The sequence below is a fragment of the Peromyscus eremicus genome, chromosome 4 (genome assembly GCF_949786415.1).
Source record: "Peromyscus eremicus chromosome 4, PerEre_H2_v1, whole genome shotgun sequence".
In the NCBI taxonomy this organism is placed as follows: Eukaryota; Metazoa; Chordata; class Mammalia; order Rodentia; family Cricetidae; genus Peromyscus; species Peromyscus eremicus.
In genome coordinates, this window is record NC_081419.1 from 92,527,279 (window position 1) to 92,546,400 (window position 19,122).

Genomic DNA, 19,122 nt, shown 5'->3' on the forward strand with positions numbered 1-19,122 from the left:
CAGAAAAACCCTGTCTGGGGTGGGTGGGTGGGAGGGTGGGGGTGGGGAGAACCTCACTAACTATCAGGAACATCTCATCACCATTTAACTCCTGTATTCTAGATGATGGTTAGGTAAGGAAATGGAACAAAAGTCAGGCACATTTTGGTGAGGCAGCATGGAGGTCCAAAAGGTGAGTCCCAAGTGGGAAACTACCTGGACAGCGGTGACTAGGAGAGGAGGTGGGAATCCACCACAGACGCACTTCAGTTGCTACAGAACTTGGTTTGTTCTGATCAGCAGGCTGTGTCAACTCATCCTTCCCTTCAGGTTCACTGGCTTCTGCAGAGAAATCCCCACAGCTTCCCTTTCCACTCCAGAGCCTCGTTGGAAGCTCCTATACGCTCCTGTGAGCCCCTGGTTTATCTGCTCCTCACTTGGTATCAATGCACTCACATTGCTTGTTTGTTTGTCCCCACTAAGGTTCTCAGATGGCAAAAACTCTGTCTAGTCCACTGATCTCATCTTCTCTGTCCCAACCATTGCTCAGAACATTGAGGCTCTCCAGCTGAGCCTTTGTCTTAGCCTTTTTCCACTAAAAAAATGTATAAAATGGTATGGGCTTTTCAAACCTCAAAGCCCACCCTCCAGTGACACACCTTCTCCAACAGGGTCACACCTCCTAACCCTTCCCAAACAGTTCCAGAAACTGGGGACCAGTGTTCAAACACATGAGCCTATGGGGAGCGTTCTCATTCAAACCACCACGGGTCCTATCCTACTATAGTCCAGCCTAACCAGATTTCATGTTCCAAGTAATTCTTACTCTCGTTTTCATTCTCTCTCTCTCTCTCTCTCTTTTCTTCTTCTTCTTCTTCTTCTTCTTCTTCTTCTTCTTCTTCTTCTTCTTCTTCTTCTTTGTGTGTGTGTGTGTGTGTGTTGTGTGTGTGTGTGTGTGTGTGTGTGTGTGTGTGGTCCTGGTACCTCAGGGACTTGATACAAGCTAGACAAGTGATCTCCACTAAGCCACTCTTTCTCACCATCCTTAAAAACAAACGAACAAAACCCCCCAACTTTTTATTTTGAAATAAGGTCTTCTTTGAATGGTCTTGAACTCCTGATCCTTGTATCTCAGTTCTCCTGAGTAGCTGAGATACAGGCTTGTCCCACCGAGCCTGACCTTTAGGCCCAGGGAAATAAGTAAGGGACTTATCCTTGTTGTATTCTTACATTGTAGTTTACAGGACATCTGGCTAGGCTGTATGAAAGAACAAATGGTACACTTCCAAGATAGTTTAAAGGAAGTGGTCGAAGCTGAGAAGTTGTAGAGGTAAAAGGGCTTGCTCCGGGACAGAAAGTGCAGCGCTAACCCAGTACTGGTGGAAGAGAAAAAAATGACAGCTAGAATCTAACTTTTTAAAAGACAAGAGTTCGACGGGAAACAGCTGGGTGAGAGTGGCCTAAGGATCCCAGGGCAGACAGCAAGACCTTGGGGAGCATAATTACTTGGTCTGAGCAACCTAGAAGAGCCAGGCCAGGCACATGTACTCAAAGACATGTCATAACACTCAAAACATCAAAGAAACCCTTGTACTTAAGGTGTCTCTCGTTGGATTCGAATACTGGCCTTAGAACGGAAACTCAGAGCGAACCTGCAGAGAATTCTTAGTGCCTGAGCCCGCCGCTGCGCCTGGAAAGCCATTGGTTCCAATACCTTAACCCCGGAACTACAACTCCCATTATGCACAGCGCAGCGCAGGCTTAAACCCGGGATAAACTACAATCCCCAGGATGCTTTGGGAGAGAGGAGCGGGGGCGTGGCTACGTCTGCGGTGAGGGACCGTTAAATTTGAAACTTGGCGGCTTAGGCGTGATGGGGCGTGAGGCGGCTGCTTTAGGAAGACGTTGGGTGCATGCTTTTGTCTAGGAGCACGGGGAGACGGTCTCCGCGACTCCAGGGCCAGCTGCAGGTTGAGGAAGGAAGCTCAGACAGTCGGCACCCGGAGGAAAAAGGTCTGCGGACGGGCGAGAGCAAGAATCGGGAATGCAGGATGGCGGCGGCGAGGAAGGAAGGGCTTGCAGCGAGGTGAGGCCGGAGCCAAGCTGCTGCAGCTGGGTGCTGGGTGGGCGAGGACAGCATCGCCGAGGTCGGGAAAGAGCAAACTCTCCGGAGCCCCCTTCCTGATGGCATGGAGCCCTGCATCCAGCCGCGGGGCTAAACTGGGAGAGCTTGGAATTTGCCTTGAGATCTGAGCCTGCAACTCACTTCAGTCCGTTTTTCTTTTTCTTTTTCTTTTTCTCTTTCTTTCTTTCTTTCTTTCTTTCTTTCTTTCTTTCTTTCTTTCTTTCTTCCTTCCTTCCTTCCTTCCTTCCTTCCTTTCTTTCTTTTTCTTTCTTTCTTTTTTTTTTTTGACCTTGAACATGCCTTACATGGGGGTCAGGCAGATACTAATGCTGCATTATGGAGTTCTCGAAGAATTCAGGTTATTTGTAAAGTAACTGCTTTCAACTAATAGGTGTTTCATTATGCCAGTAGCCTAGGGAATCTAAAAAGCAGAACATTTGCTGCTTTTCCTCATATATAAAAATACAGAGCACTTTTTCTAGGTTAGAATTTAATATGCATTTGAATTATGGAATCCATGATAGCTGGGTCATTGACATGTTGTAAGCTTCCATTCATGCGACAGAATTTATTGACCACCACATGAACACTGAAGGTGGACCATAAAAGACACAAAATTCCAACCCTTGTTAAGCTTAAGTTCTGACGTCAACTCACAGAGATTCGCCTGCCTCTGCCTCCCAAGTGCTGAGATTAAAGACGTGACCACCACTGCCTGCCTTATGTCTGTTTGAAATTGAAATTAAAAAAAAATATTAGTCTGACTAAAACTAATTTTGAATTAAACCAGATTGTTCCATGTCCCATGTTAGATATAAAACTGCTATCTTTAAAAAAAAAAAAATCTACTTTGCTAAATTTATGATGCTTTTAAAAATTACTTTTCCTGGCTTTAACTTTGTTTGTATAATATTGTCAATAACACCCTTGCCAAGTTCTCTCTTCTGTTGGCGTAAACTTGGAAACCAAGCGGTAGGGCTCAGAGGCTTAGAGTAATAATGCTACCAGTGTCCCAACTCTCTGTATCCAACCCGAAGGTCGCAAAAGCTCACCTGTCCAAAGACAGTGACACAGTCTAGTACTGTAACCGTGTTGTGTCAGGGTCACCTCTGTTCCTTGTTCACAGTGAAGCCATGTCCCTGGAGGGAGATGAGTGGGAGCTGAGTAAAGAGAATGTGCAACCCTTACGGCATGGCCGGATCATGTCCACGCTTCAGGGAGCTTTGGCACAGCAGGAATCAGCCTGTAATACTACCCTTCAGCAACAGAAACGGTAAGTAGTAGAGTGGTTTGATCCAACTTGTTGGCCCCAGCTGCGGTAGGGAGCATGAGTGTGAAGCAGCAGAAGGCCCTAAGGAATACTCTGATTGCAAGCTTTTTTTTTTTTTTTAAGATTTATTTAGGTTTTCAAGCCCTGGCTGTCCTGGAACTCACTCTGTAGGCCGGCTGGCCTTGAACTCACAGAGATGCCTGCCTCCGCCTCCGCCTCCCAAGTACTGGGATTAAAGGCGTGTGCCGTCACCGCTGGCAATTGCAAGCTTTTTAATTGTATGAGGTAGTGTTTATTTCAGGTTAAAATGTGATGTGTAACCATACTCATTGCATTAGATCTTTGAAAACGGTGTTTTTATGATTTTGCTGTAGAGGCATAGTATTTTGTTCTTGTGGGGTTTTTTTTGTTTTGGTTTTGGTTTTTTGAGACAGGGTTGGTTACACTGTAGCTGGCCTAGAACTCACTATGTAGACCAGGCTGGCCTCAAACTCACGGAAATCTGCCTGCCTCTGCCTCCCAAGTGCTGGGATTAAAGGTGTGCACCACCACTGCCCAGATGGTATTTTATTCTTAATGCTTATTCTGGAACCTGCATCTTGGTCCTGTACTTATTTCTCTCCTTGTCTGAGTTGTGTTGGCTCCCTGATATGCTTCACCCCAGGCTCTGCCCTCGGCTGTGCTTTTACAGCTACCATTGACAACTCTTGCTTCCTCGTGTCTGTTACCAGTGTACAGCTTGAGAAGATTCAGTTTATGATTTTAGGTGCATGTGGAAATGATACACAACTTGGTAGAAACCATACTTTGAATTTTGATCTTTTCAAGGAAGAGGGATGCATAGTAGGACTGCTTTGAGATGCCTGGCAGTTGTAGAGAAGGGCAGTACCCAGTGGTCCTGCATCTCTGAGAGGTGCAATATGCTATGTTGCTAAGCTGTGGTGTCTGGCAGGATAGATGTATTTAATACATTTTTACCTAGGGTATTTTCTTTTTCTTTTCCTCTTGGGTTTTATTTATTTTCATCGGGGACTGCCGGCTCCTCAATAGTGATACCAAGACTTATTAATTATAAAAGATCAGCCATAGCTTAGGCTTGTTACTAACTAGGTCTTACAACTTTAATCCATTTCTATTAATCTACGTATTGCCACATGGCTTGTGGCCTTTATCTGTCCTCTAGCATGTCTTGTTCCCTCTGCATCTCCTGGTGACTCCGCCTTTCTTCTTCCCAGTGTCCTGTCTGGCTCTCTCACCTATACTTCCTGCCTAGCTAATGACTGTTAAACCAATTTTTTATTAAACCAATAAGAAGGCACCTTGGCAAAGACACATCTTCATAGTGTACAAAAAGATTATTCTACAACTATCTATCTATCTATCTATCTATCTGTCTGTCTAGTTTATTTATTTTGAAATAGGATTTCTTTGTGTAGCCCTGGCTGTCCGGGGAACTCACTCTGTAGACCAGGCTGGCCTCAGACTCACAGAGATCCTCCTGCCTCTGCCTCCTGAGTTCTGGGATTAAAGGTGTGTACCACCACCACCAGACTACCTAGGTATTTTCAACTATGACAGGTTTATCTGGATGTAATTCTGTTGTCTGGATAACAAATCTTCACTCCCAAATGACCCTCCTTTTTCTACTTCCCCAATTTTGGTTAATGCTACAGAAACTCTTCTGAAGGACTCTTATTCATTGCTCTCTGATTCCCTTTTTGTAAAAAAAAAAAAAATTATTTTCAATTATGTGTATTTGTGTGAGTATGAGTGTGCGTGCTTGCGTGCATGCGTGTGTGCGTGTGTGTTTGTGTACAAGTTCCCAAGGAGGTCAGAAAGGGCTTTGATCCCTGGGAGCAGGAGTTGTGGGCTGATTTGAGCTGCCCAGCATGGGTGCACTCTGCAAGAACAGTGTGCTGTCTTAACCCCTGCGCCATCTCTTCAGCCCTCTCCTCCTTTCTGGGATTGGCTCCAGGGCCTCCTGAGTACCAGGCATACAGTTTACCACTGAGCCATTCCCACAGCACTGGAAATCCCTTTTGAGTACAATTTAGAAAGAGTGAATGCTCAGATTTTTAATATGCTCGTAAAGCAGTGCATTTCATCATAACCCCCGACTTTAGGGAGTTCTCTCCTTCTCCTCTCTCTCTCTTTCTCTCCTCTCCGTGAAGCACCTGCTGATTAGATTTCTGTCGAAATAAGCCACATTGCCTGTTCTGGAGTTTGTTGTTTATTTGTGGTAGAGCCTTGCTCTGTAGTACAGGCTGGCTTTAACTTGTGGTCACCTCCTGCAGTCTCCCTGGTGATGGACTTGCAGGTGTGCGTCAGTGTGCCCAGCTTATTGTAGAGTCTTATATAAAAAGAATGGTAGGTTTTTTGATTTGTTTTGTTTTTCCCCACTCTTTTGGCTCTTTACTCATTGGGTACTTGCCACCCAGCTTCCCAATAATCACACATGGAGATTTATTCTTTCTTATGAGTGAATGCTTGGCCTTAGCCTGTTTTTTTTTTGTTTTTGTTTTTTTTTTGTTTTTTGGTTTTTCGAGACAGGGTTTCTCTGTGTAGTTTTGCGCCTTTCCTGGAACTCGCTTTGGAGACCGGGCTGGCCTCGAACTCACAGAGATCCACCTGCCTCTGCCTCCCGAGTGCTGGGATTAAAGGCGTGAACCACCACCGCCCGGCTTAGCTTGGTTTGTTTTTAGCCAGCTTTTGTTAACTTTAAATTATCCTGTCTATCTTTTGCCTCTGGGCTTTTATCTTTCTCTATTCTATATACCTTTCTTTACTTCTTACTCCATGACTTGCTGGGTAGCTGGGTGGCTGGCCCCTAATGTCCCCCTCTCTTCATTTTCTCTACTCCTCTATCTTCTCTTCCCAGATTTCCCCTCCTACATATTCTCTCTGCCTGCCAGCCCTGCCTATCCTCTCTCCTGCCTCAGTATTGGCTGTTTTGCTCTTTGTTAGACCATCAAGTGTTTTAGACAGGCACAGTAACACAGCTTCAAAGAGTTAAACAAATGCAACATAAAAGAATGCAACACATCTTTGCATCATTAAACAAATGTTCCACAGCATAAACACATGTAACACATCTTCAACTAGTATTCCAAAACATAGACTCATAGATCTTTCATTTAGTGTAATTTTGAGTACTTTTCGTGTTGCATATATCAGTAGGCTGTCCCTTTTGACAGCTGAGTAAGTGCTCTGTTTAATATTTACCAGTTGGACATTACATTTCATTCTTTTGTGATGTGTAAATCAAGCTAGTGTGGATATTTGATATTTTGTGGACATAATCTTCACCCCAACCCCTTGGGATGGAATTGTTGGATCACAGAGTATCTTAAACACAGGACCATAAAGACAGGTGACCTCTTGGAAAAACTCCTCTTTTCTTTGATATATTATGGTTGCTTTTTAGTTCCTAACCCTGTTTTCACTTTTTAAAACCTATACTGGAGCCCAGCCTGGTCATCTTTAAACAACAAAATCTAACAATTATCCAAATTATTCTAATATTAATAAAAAATCGGGAGTAGCCCAGCTGACCCTTCTCTCGGCTTTCCAAGATCCAGAAAGGCCCATGAAATTCCAAAGCCCCACCTTCTTCCTCCCTGTGTCTCTCTCTCCCCATCTGAGTCCACTAAAAACTCTGGTTTATTCTGGTCAGCTTAGCTTGGACTCCGTCCTCTGAATCAAGGTTCAGTTTATTGATAGTGTTGGGGGACAGAAACAAATGTCCTGCACAACAAAACACCTTTACTAGCTGTTCTTAGCAGGTACCGGGCCTCTTTTGTATTGTTGATTGTTTTTTTCACTTGTATACTTTGGCATTTTTATTAGGAGTATAGTTATTTTGTGTCAGAAACTGTTTTGTTTTGTTTATCTATTGTTTTTAAGCAGGACTTCCCCAAATATCCTAGGCTGTTCTTGAACTCACTATGGTAGCTCAGACTGTCCCTGAACTTGCAGGATTTTAGCCTCAGCCTCTATTGTGCTACAATTATAGACATATGCCACTTTGGCTATTTCATTATTAGTATCTTTTTGTTTTTGTTTTTCAAGATGGCTTCTCTTGTGTAGTTCTGACTGTCTTGGAACTTGCTCTCTAGACCAAGCTGGCCTCAAACTCAGGGATCTGCCAGCCTCTGCCTCCTGAATACTGGGATTAAAGGCAATGCACCACTTCACATTTGTATCTGTGTGGGTATATGCATATAGTAGTATAGGTATTCAAGAGGGAATATGTACGGATCAGCCTTGGTTAGAGAAGCTTGTTTTTCTGGTGGGAGACTGAAGGTGGGAGACTCCTAACTGATCAAAGTCACTGTTCTCAGGAACAGTAACTGCTGAGTGCTCAGCCTGCAGAGGATGTCTGCAAGATGCTCAGTGGGTAAGTGCACTCCCTGCTGAGCCCGAGGACCTGAGTGAGTCGGGTCTTTAGAACCCACATGGTAGAAGAAAGGAACAGATTCCTGCAGGTTGTCCTCTGACCTCCGACCTCCACACATAATCCTAAAACACATAAATCCTAAAAAACAAAACAAAACCAAGATGAGGCGCAATGACATTCAACCCTGGATGGGGAAAGGCTCATGAGTGCCCACTCCTCCCTGAGGGGACACTGGCTGGAGAGTCAGTCATTTCCTCAGGGGTAGAGTCACCGTTAGGTTACCCGTGATCCAGTACCCCACGATTCGTGTAAGCAGCCCTAGTTCAACTCAGTGGGTCACACACACACACACACACACACACACACACACACACACACATACACACACACACACACCACAACAAAACAAGCAGAGACACAAAAACAGGAACAGTCTTATTGGGAAGAAAAGGGAGTTCAGCAAGTAAGGGGGTTAAGAGAGTGTAAAGGGGAAGTGTGGAAATGATCAAAATATATACACATATGAAAAGGTCAAGTAATAAAAATATAAACATTAGCCGGGCGGTGGCGCACGCCTTTAATTCCAGCACTCGGGAGGCAGAGGCAGGTGGATCTCTGTGAGTTCAAGGCCAGCCTGGTCCACAGAGTGAGTTCCAGGAAAGGTTCCAAAGCTACATAGAGAAACCCTGTCTCAAGAAACCAAATATATATATTAAACAAACCTAATGGGTAGCATTATGATCCCCATTTTATAGGTGAAGAAACTGAAAACAGAACTATCCATTGTCTGAGGACTGATAGAACTAGGTTTTGTTTTATTTAATAAGCTCTCATGTAGCAGCCCTGGATGGCCTGGAACTCACTATGTATATCAAGCTAGCCTCAAACTCAAAGAGATCTCCCTGCTTTTGCCTTGAGTGCTGAAATTGGAGGAGGCCTGCAGCACCACAGCTGGCTTAGAATATTATTTCTGTTCTCTTTATGTGTTTATTTAAGTTTGTTGTTGTTTTGTTTTAACTGAGGCGTATGTGCATGTGGGTACAGGTGCCTGCAAAGGCCAGAGGCATCAGATGCCTCTAACCTGGAGTTCAAGATGATTGTGGTACATCCTATTTGGGTGCTCTGCAAGAGCCCTGGTTTTTTGTGTTTTTTTGTTTTTTTTTTTTTTTTTCTTTTTTTTTTTGAAAGATTCTGTTTTTGGAAGGGTGGGACTGGAGAGATGGTTCAGTGGTTAAGAGCACTGACTGTTCTTGTAGATTGGGTTCCCAGCACTCACGGTGGCTCACAGCCGTCTGTACTTCTCTCCTATTCTCTGCCTGCCTCCTTGGGCACTGCACACATGTAGCACACATATATACATCCAGGCACATACACACTCACTACATAAAATAAAGCTGTGTGGGTGCTTGGAAACTTGTGTGGTCTGCAAGAGCAAGCAGTACACACTTGGTTTTCAGTTGGGAAAACTATTTGGGAAGGATCAGGAGCTGTGTCCTTGGAGGAGCAGCATCACTGGGCAGGGGGAGCGTGCTTTGAGGTTTCAAAAGCCCACACCAGGCCCAGCTAGTTCTCTCTACCTGGTGCTTGTGGGTCAACATCATAAGCTCTCAGTTATGCTCTGTGTTAAGCTCTGGGTTAAGCTCTGGGTTATGCCTGCCTGCTGCCATGATGGCTATGGACTCTACTCATCTGAAACTGTTTGCTCCCAATAAACTCCTTCTTCTATACATTGGTTTTTGGGCTTGGTGTTTTATCACAGCAACAGAAGAGTACTGAGACAGCACTCTTAGCTGCTGAGCTCTCCCTCTAGCCTCAACAGTGTTCCATAATTGATTTGGTGTGATGATGCTGTCCTTTTTTTTTTTTTAAGCTTTTTTTTTAAGGGTCTTGAGCACTGTACCAGTGATCTAAACCCCTAATCTATTCTTTTTCTATTTAACAAATACTCAAACTCTAGTATAGTTGTTTGGATCAGTATGATGGACTTGAGGAGGAAATAGAAATGAGTGAGCCCTGCTTCCTGGCTGCCGTCAGAGCTGCGTGTACTAACACCGTCTGTTTCGATTCCAGGGCATTTGAATCTGAAATTCGCTTTTACTCTGGAAATGACCCTCTGGATGTTTGGGACAGGTGAGTATTTGTCTACGGAAAGAACAACAGACGCATTCCCAGATGAATCTCTTGGGCCTTTGTTCTCAAAGTGAGGGATATGGAGTGTGAACAGAGCAGAAAGTGTTGTCTTGGTGAAACAGACTTCCAGAACAGCCGCAGTGGTTTTCTGAGGTGTTTGTTTTGCAGGACTGTGCATAGAGCCCAGGACTTTACACATGCCAAGGAAGGGCTGTGCTACTGAGTTACACTCCGGTTTCCCTGAGGTGTTGAAGATTGGAATATGACACAACTTGGTTGTGTGTCTTTCTATCCTTTTCCCAGAGTATTTGTTGCAAGTGCCTCAAGGAAGTTTGAGAGACAGAGGCTTAAGGATATGTCACTGAGGACTTCTAAAGAAACATACTTTGAATATATTAAATATTTTTTGTTGAAAAATCAGAATAGAGTGCTAGAAGGATGGCTCCTCTGTTGAGAGCACTGGCTGCCCTTCCAGAGCATTGGATTCCCAGCTCTGACAGGGCAGCCCACAGCCCTAGGTAACTCTAGTCCCAAAGGATCTAACGCCCTCTTCTGGCCTCTGCTGGTACTGCACACCTGTGGTACACAAACACATGTACACAAAAACCCATATACACAAATAATAAAATAAGCAAATCCATAATGGGTCGGGTGTGGTGGTGCACGCCTTTAATCCCAGCATTCAGGAGGCAGAGCCAGGCAGATCTCTTTGAGCTGAGTGTAGCCTGATCCACATAGTTGAGTACAGACTCAAAATAAATAAGTCTCAAAACAAAAGCAAAACACCCATTCAGAATGAGGCTTAGAACTAGAGCAAAAGTATACATCAGTTCAAAATATATTCTGTTCCTTCTCCTCCTATTCAGATATATTACCTGGACAGAGCAGAGCTATCCTCAAGGCGGGAAGGAGAGTAACATGTCAACGTTACTGGAAAGAGCCGTAGAAGCACTACAAGGAGAGAAGCGTTACTACAGCGACCCCCGCTTTCTCAGTCTCTGGCTCAAATTGGTAAGTGTCATCTGAATTCCAAATATTAAATTGGCTTTTTCCCGTAGAGGTATTAAGAGTAAACATCTGGAAGCTTCAGTAACCATTTGCGCTGGGCATGGTGATTCTCTGCTTGAGAGGCTGAGGCTGGAGGATCACAGTTTGATGCCATTCTGGGCTACACAGTTAGATCCTGTTTTATAAAATTAAAAGCCTTGAAAAAACAAACCAGACATTAAGATTGGGAGAACATCTAAATGCACCATCATTTTTTAGTAGCTTCTATGTTTATTTTTTTACAAGATTGTATTTATTTTTATTCTATGTGTATGAGTGTTTTCCTGTATGTAAGTGTGTTCTTGGAGGGCATTGAGTCCCCTTGGAACTAGAGTTACAGATGTTTGTGAACCTCCCTGTTGGTACTGGGAACTGAACCTGGGTCCTCTGCAAGAGCAAATCCTCTTAACCACTGAGCCCGCTCTCCAGCCCTAACTCTGTGTTCAGTGAATACCCTAAACCCAGACCTGTTAGTATAGGACAGTAATCCAACTACTTGGGAGGCTGAGGCAGGAGGATCACAGAGCAAAGGCCTGCCTGGACAATATAATAAATACACTCGAGGCCAGCCCAGGGATGTTAGTAAGACCCTCTCTCAAAATACGGTTAGTAAGCCGGGCGGTGGTGGTGCACGCCTTTAATCCCAGCACTCGGGAGGCAGAGGCAGGCGGATCTCTGTGAGTTTGAGGCCAGCCTGGTCTACCAAGTGAGTTCCAGGAAAGACACAAAACTACACAGGGAAACCCTGTCTCGAAAAAACAAAAAAACAAAACAGCAAAAAAAAAAAGGATCCCTCATACTACAACTTTCTTTCACTTTATGAAAAGATTTTTCTAGTCAGTTATTTTATAAATGATTCCTGTAGTCTAGCTAAGGAAAAAAAATTGTTACTAGGAAATCAATATTTTTAGTTAGAGAGGTAAATTAGTTTGAACATTTAGAAGTTGCCATGAAATATTTAACTTTTGAATATAATTATCTAGCCATATTGTCTTTTTTGTTTGTTTGTTTTGTTTTTTGCTGTTTTGGAACTTGCTTTATACACCACACTCAGTGAGTTTTCCTAAAGCACCATCATGAGAAAAGATTACTAATTTAAAGAAAACATTATTTACTGAATGAAATTATGCAAACTTAAACTATGCAACAGCTGTTTTTGTTAAAAATGTAAATGGAAGCTGGACAGAATAGTGCAAGTCTGTACTTACTCAAAAGTTAGAAGCAATAGGACCCTCAAAAGTTAGAGGCTAGACTGGTCTAATAGGGAGTTCCAAGCCAGCCAGGGATACATGGCACAACCCTGTCTCCAAAACCCAAAATAAAATAAGATTAAAAATTTATATGTAATGTTTGATTTAGTCCACACTTACAAACAAAAAATTTTAAATGGGATATTTCATTTATTCCAGACTAGTCACATAAAACCCTGGCTAGAGACAAGGGTCTTTGTAGGTAGCAATGCTTTCTACCGTTGTGGAGCCTGTTTTATGCAAGTGTTAATATTCTGATCCCGCCCCTTGGCAGGACCCTATGCCCTGAAGTAGAAGCCTGTTCTTAAGGGAAAGCTCCGCCCCTTCCTGTCTCCTCTTCCGCTTTCCTCCCAGGAGGTGTGCACCTCTCCAACCTCTCCCTCCCTCTTCCTCTCTCTGCCTCTCCCTCCCTCCCTCCCTCCCTCCCTCCCTCCCTCCGCCTCTCCCTCCCTCCCTTCTTCCCTCTCTCCCTCCTACCCCCTCCTCTCCCTCTGTCTGCCTTTTGCCTCTTCATCTCTCTGTTATAATAGACCATTTCCACTGCCTCTGGGGCCCTGCCGGGTACAATTCCTAACACACACTGGTTCACCAGCACTCATACAACACACAGAAAGAGGGGAGACAGACAGACAGACACAGACACATGTGGAGGCGTGGTCTCACTCGTAGCCCAGGCTGGCCCGGAACTCACTGTTTAGACTAGGATGGCCTGGACGAATGGTAATCCTCTTGCTAGCGTTCACAGGGCAGTCACAGAAGCATGGAAAGTGATGCATGTTTTGTGGCTCCTCGGGCCGTCAGGCTTGTGTGACAGTCCTTGGCTGTTCCTCTCCACTCAGACACACTTTAGCTGTGAGAATCCTGGGTGCTGGGCCCGGCTGCTCACCTAACCTCTCAGCACACAGAGCCTGCTTCCAGCTGCCTAGTTCCCAGCTGTCAGTGCTCTTTGGGAGTTTTCCCCCTTGAAGGGTCCTGACTGCCCCAGGTCATGTCCCCTTCCTGGGGCCTGTAACCTTGGGCTGCTTGGTGTGTAGATAGAAAGGCCGAGCCTCCCCATCTCACTCGCAAAACCCTTTAGGTCATCCTAGCCATGAGCTCTCCCTGTGGGGTCGTTGCAGCTGCATTAAAGCCTAGTACTTCCTGTCCCCCTGTCCTCCCTAGGTGTTGGTCCCCACACTCCCCTCCTCATCTTCCTGCAGTGTGTGTTTCAGCAGGACGGACTCACAGCAGTGTGCTGTAACGCTCTGTAGTGCAGTCTTAAACTCCGATTGGAATCTTGTCTAGTAGTCTAGTGGCCTGACTGACTGATTGTACTGTGATATCAGTCATAATAATACAAACTATGGAGGCTTGCTATTTATTCTGTATGTGAATTAACTATTAGTTCTAACTATTGATTTTATGTGTTAAATGACATTGAATTATTGCTCAATAAAAATCTGAGGCCAGGTATGGTGCCTTGCTCTGTAATGCTAGACTTGAGAGGCAGCAGAGGCAAGAGGATTACCATACATCCAAGGCCATCCTAGTCTAAATAGTGAGTTCAGGGCCAGCCTGGGCTATGAGTGAGACCGCACCTCCAAAAATAAATAAATAGATAGTATATTTATATGTAGATATAAAGAGTACAGTGAAATAAAATTTTCTTATGGCCAGGAAATATAGAAATATGTGAGAACATTTATAGTGCGGAACTTTTTTCCTCTTTTGCTGTTAAAATTTTCTCCACTATACCTGATGACACAGTTCCTTAAGTACAGACTTGACCAAATCTTGCCTTTGCTTTTAACTCTCGGCACAGAATGTATTTACCATCAGATAGAAGCAAAATCCATTGGTTTGACATGTAAGACCTGTCAGAGCCTTTTGCTCCAGACTCCCCATCGTGCCCTGCCTGGTAGAGGTTGTCCTGTCTTCACGTCTGCCGGACATAGGGGAGCACCCTGCTCTTCCCTGTGTATCTGCTGACAGTCCAGTTCCTGCTCAAGTCCGTCAGTGCCACCTGTGTGAAGCCTTCCTCCCTTCCCTTTTCTTACAGATTGATCTCACACTCTTGTCCCTTTCTTGGGTCCCTGTTCCACTATATTTAATACTGGGCTGAGTACAATACAGATGTAGTACAAGTAGATTACAGTATAAGATCCATACTCCTCAGTGCAGGAACTGCAGGTGCTTCCCCAGTGGTTGTTTGGCACACAGCAGGCTGTTGACAAGTGGGAGGAGACTGGTGATTGTTGCCCCTTTTACTGTGTTACAGGGACATCTGTGCAACGAGCCCTTGGATTTGTACAGCTATTTACACAGCCAGGGGATTGGCGTCTCTCTTGCCCAGTTCTACATTTCATGGGCAGAAGAGTACGAAGCTAGAGAAAACTTCAAGAGAGCAGACGCCGTGTTCCAGGAAGGGATTGAACGCAAGGCTGAGCCCCTGGAAAGACTGCAGTCTCAGCACAGGTAGCTTCCCTGGAGCCTGCCTTAACCCTTATTTAAATATCCTAAGCTGTTTTGTTGAGTTACATTTACTTAATTACCATGCGGATTTTAAAGACGTTTTTGTTCTATGGTAAAATCCATTGGGTGTGCTTACATGTTTTCACTGTTCTCGTGTGGAATGATTCCATACCCTGTGTGAGAATACATTCATGCTGGTCTTTGTAGTTAATACCTGTTCTTTCCCTGACCCTCACAAACACCCCCATGCCCGTCAGTCCTGTAGTTTCACTTTTCCAGAATGTCACAGAACAGCCACAGTCTGTAAACATTTTGTTTGTTTCGAGAGAGGGTTTCTCTGTCTAACAGCTCTGGCTGTCCTGGAATTTGGTTGGTAGACCAGGCTGGCCTCAAACTCACTGAGATCCTCTGCCTCTGCCTCTGGGTGCTGGGATTAAGGGCTAAAATGGCCTTTATTCCAGCCTTTTTTTTTTTTTTTCTTTAATGATTTATTTTTGTAACCTTTTGAGTTTAGTTTCATTAATTGTGCTTTTAAGAATTCCTTATATGTTCTAAATACAAGGCTTTTGTAATAGATATGATTTGTAAGTATTTTTTCCTAGATTAAGTAGTTGTTTTTTTTTTTTTAATTTATGGCGTTGGGAAATGGAACCCAAGGCCTCACTAATTATTCTTTTAACTATCTTATAGAATAAAAATTTTCTATTTTGAAAAGCTCTGCCGGATGAATTAAGCTTTTTGTGTTGTGTCTGTCTAGTGTGGTTCCTGGTGGCAAGGGCGGCATCTGTTCTCGGGTCAGAGGACCCGACGTCCTGCTCTGGCCTCCACGGGTGCCAGACACATATGTGATGCACAGACAGACACACAGACAGAACACCCCTACACATAAAATAAAAATTGAATTTAAAAAATTAAATGCTTTTACTTTTATCTCGTGGGTCCTAGTTATAATAGTTATTTTAAAATCTGAAAATAATACAATTTTTAAAAAATAAGTGCTGAAAACATCAACATTTGGGTAATCTCGAGGTCAGCATCCGTCATTGGTTTTTCCCTTGAGAATTAGTCACCTTTTCCTGCTCGTTCTTTGTGTGTCAAGGAATTAGGAGTTCCGTGCAGGGCATTCATTCTGATAGTGTGCTGGGTCCTGTTGATTGACAGTCTCTGGAGAGTGAGTGGTCCCAGATGTCACAAATTCTTTCTCACCTGTGGCAGCGGTCCTGCCGTCAGCTGAGCCCTGAGTCCTCTGTGGTGTTTCGCTGTCTCCTACAGACTGCTGGGCTAGTGTGAGACTTGGGCAGTGGATTGTGTCATGGTTCGGTTCTCAACGCCTTCTCTTTGTACATGGCTCAGGAGTGAGCTCAGAGGAGTTAGGAGTTCCCAGTCTTCAGCGTGTTCCTCCCAGTGGTAAAATCGTTTCCGGCCCTCAGAATCCCTTTCCCGTTCCTTTGGACAGAAAGAGGATTTCTCAAGGGGTTGTAGGTTTCCCAAATCACCAGAGAAAACAGAAGAAGCCAAACAGAAAACAGCCCAGTGGAGGATGTTGAAGCGCCATCCCTCCACAGGTCACCTGCTTTTGTTAGCCTCCAGAGCCCTGGGCTTCCCTTCTCATGGGTTCGGAGTTAAACTGGAGCAGGGGAAAGAGAGAGGCTGCAGCAGTTGTACCGTGCCCTGGGGAGCACCTACAGTCTAGTGACTGGTGTTTTTCCAGTGTACTTTCAAATTGTAGCAGCAACAGCATACAAGTTAGACTTTCAAATTTCTGCCAGCTGTGCTAAAGTAAGATGTCACGTTGTGTGTAAACTCATTTCATATGGGTAAGAAAAAACTGTGTGGGGGGGAAGGGGTGTGTCAGGGTACTAGTGAAAAAACTGTGTGGGGGAAGGGGTGTGTCAGGGTACTAGTGAAAAAACTGGGGGAAGGGGTGTGTCAGGATACTAGTGAAAAAACTGTGGGGGTGGATGTGTCAGTATACTAGTAAAAAACTGTGGGGGGTTGGGTTTTTTGTTTTTTTTTTTTCTTTTCAAGACTGGGTTTTTCTGTGTAGTTTTGGAGCCTGTCCTGGAACTCACTCTGTAGACCAGGCTGGCCTTGAACTCACAGAGTGAGTGCTGGGATTAAAGTCGTGCGCCACCACCGCCCGGCCAATTCTGCAGTTTTTATTTTTAATTTTACAAGTTGCTGAGAAACTATGAATTTCATCAATTTTCTAGTCTTAGCTGATGCTCAGATCAACCTGATGATGATTTTTAAAGTGTTCTCAATGGGTCAGACTTGAACATTTTAACGGATCCTGAGTCATCCCAGCCTGGATGTCTTATGTCTTGAGCTTGCTCTCCTTATTCCTGGGGAACACTTTCCTGGGGATAGCTGTACGCCGTTTTCTCCGGTCTGTTCGTTGTGTGAGAACTGGTCATTTAATAAAAGCCAATTGTCCCTGTCATGTGTTAGACAATTCCAAGCTCGAGTATCTCGACAAGCTCTCTTGGCACTTGAGAAGGAGGAGGAGGAGGAGGTCCCGGGGTCTTCTGTACCACAGAGAAGCACGCTTGCTGAGCTGAAGAGCCGAGGGAAGAAGACGGCCAAGGCGCCCATCAGCCGTGTGGGAGGCGCTCTGAAGGGTGAGCTCGTTAAATGCAATTTTGGAGAGCCCGTAGTCTCCTGCGGTGGGCAGATTATATAAGTAGACAACACATAAATACACATGTGGACGCTGTCCCAGTTTTCTGAATACTAGGTAGCAAAAAGAAAAGCCAAAAAAAGCTAATATCATAGGGTGCAGGAAAGCCAGAGGGGCAGCTCTGTGTCATGACTGTGAGGAAACCTGAGATATATAGATATATAGATATACATTTTGGTTTTTTGAGACAGGGTTTCTCTGTGTAGTTTTGGTGCCTTTCCTGGATCTCGCTCTGTAGACCAGGCTGGCCTCGAACTCACAGAGATCCGCCTGGCTCTGCCTCCCGAGTGCTGGGATTAAAGGCGTGCGCCACCACCGCCCAGCATGGAAACCTGATATTTGAGATGCCTCATTTTCTAAGCATTGTAGTTGAAAGAAGATATGTAGTAATGTATTAGGTATTGTGGAAATAAAGCTTAAGTGTATTAATGCCTCAAAGAATACTATTAATGTAGTTAAGAATATCATTTTCACCGGGTGGTGGCCAGAGGAGGGTTTCTAGACTTACAGTTATTATGAGCCATCCATCCCATCTGGGTGCTAGGAACTCAGCTCAGGGCCTCTGCAAGCTCATGTGCTCTTAACTGCTGAGCTATCTCTTCACCCCGATTTAAGGTTTTAAAAGAAAAAATCTTATCAATCTTGTTTTGACTCTGGTAGAGGAAGTATCCCCTTAATTTGGAGCAGACCGTGTATATCTTATATCCGTCTAAGTTGATAATCAAAGCTTTTCCATGGCATGTTCGTATTTTTCTCCTAGCTCCGGGTCAGAGCAGAGGATTCCAAAATACAGTTCCTCAGCAGCTGCGCAGTAATCGCAGGGTCACTGTTTTTGATGAAAATGCTGACAACACTTCGAGGACAGAGTTACCTAAGCCTGTCGTCCAACCATGGATGGCACCCCCTATCTCTAAGGCCAAAGAGAATGAGCTACAGCCGGGCCCGTGGAACGCGGACGGACCCTTGGATTATAGGGTAAGGGCTCATAGTATTTGCCAGTCTAACGAAGGTTTCAGATTGGTCTGTCTTGGTTGTCTGTCTGTCTGTCTGTCTGTCTGACACAGGCTCTCTCTCTGTTTAGCTTAGGCTAACCTTGAACTTGCTGTGTAGCCCAGGCTGGCCTTCAACTTTACATGCTCCGGCCTCAGCTTTCCATGTGCTAGCATTACAGTCACACCTCATCCTGTGTGGCTGTATTTGAACATCACTTAGTTTCTTGACTATTCAGAGGTTATCTGCGTAAGTTATGACAGAATGTGAACTAGTCATTTCCTTTCTTCCTTCCTTTTCAGCCTCATGGCAGTTCAGCAGCCGCTGTACTAGCTGTACCCCCTTCGCTTCCCAGCTTTACGCCCTATGTGGAAGAGAGCGCTCAGCAGTCAGTCATGTGAGTGACTTCAGACCGTGTGCAGTGGGAATTACTAAGGCTGGCAGAGGTACCTGTTCTCACGTCCCGATGGCATCTTCTGGTGGGAGTGAAGACCGACCAAGCTCTGTATCTCCTTTGTATTCACTGTATGTGCTAGAGCCGAACAACTGAATGAACTTTTTTTTTTTTTGTTTTTTTTGGTTTTTCTTTTTTTTTTTTTTTTTTTTTTGGTTTTTCGAAGCAGGGTTTCTCTGTGTAGTTTTGATGCCTATCCTGGAACTCACTCTGTAGCCCAGGCTGGCCTCGAACTCACAGAGATCCACCTGCCTCTGCCTCCTGAGTGCTGGGATTAAAGGCGTGCGCCACCACCGCCCCACTCCTCCTCCTCCTCCTCCTCCTCCTCCTCCTTCTCCTCCTCCTCTTCT

At 44.6% G+C, this 19,122-nt stretch overlaps 1 protein-coding gene across 3 annotated transcripts in view; it reads left to right on the top strand.

The window, feature by feature from the left end:
* Nucleotides 1-1,760: 1,760 nt before the first annotated feature.
* Bub1b (BUB1 mitotic checkpoint serine/threonine kinase B) overlaps nt 1,761-19,122 on the top strand; it is a 48,799-nt gene continuing 31,437 nt past the window's right edge. The window contains exons 1-8 of one of the 3 annotated variants that reach the window (XM_059261135.1): nt 1,761-2,065; nt 3,231-3,377; nt 9,841-9,900; nt 10,767-10,911; nt 14,455-14,651; nt 17,100-17,269; nt 18,089-18,303; nt 18,621-18,715. In XM_059261135.1, coding sequence (XP_059117118.1) covers nt 1,893-2,065; nt 3,231-3,377; nt 9,841-9,900; nt 10,767-10,911; nt 14,455-14,651; nt 17,100-17,269; nt 18,089-18,303; nt 18,621-18,715 — 1,202 coding nt within the window. In that variant the 5' untranslated portion in view covers nt 1,761-1,892. The remainder of the gene's footprint in view (nt 2,066-3,230; nt 3,378-9,840; nt 9,901-10,766; nt 10,912-14,454; nt 14,652-17,099; nt 17,270-18,088; nt 18,304-18,620; nt 18,716-19,122) is intronic. The other 2 variants (XM_059261136.1, XM_059261137.1) reach the window with 2 other exon arrangements.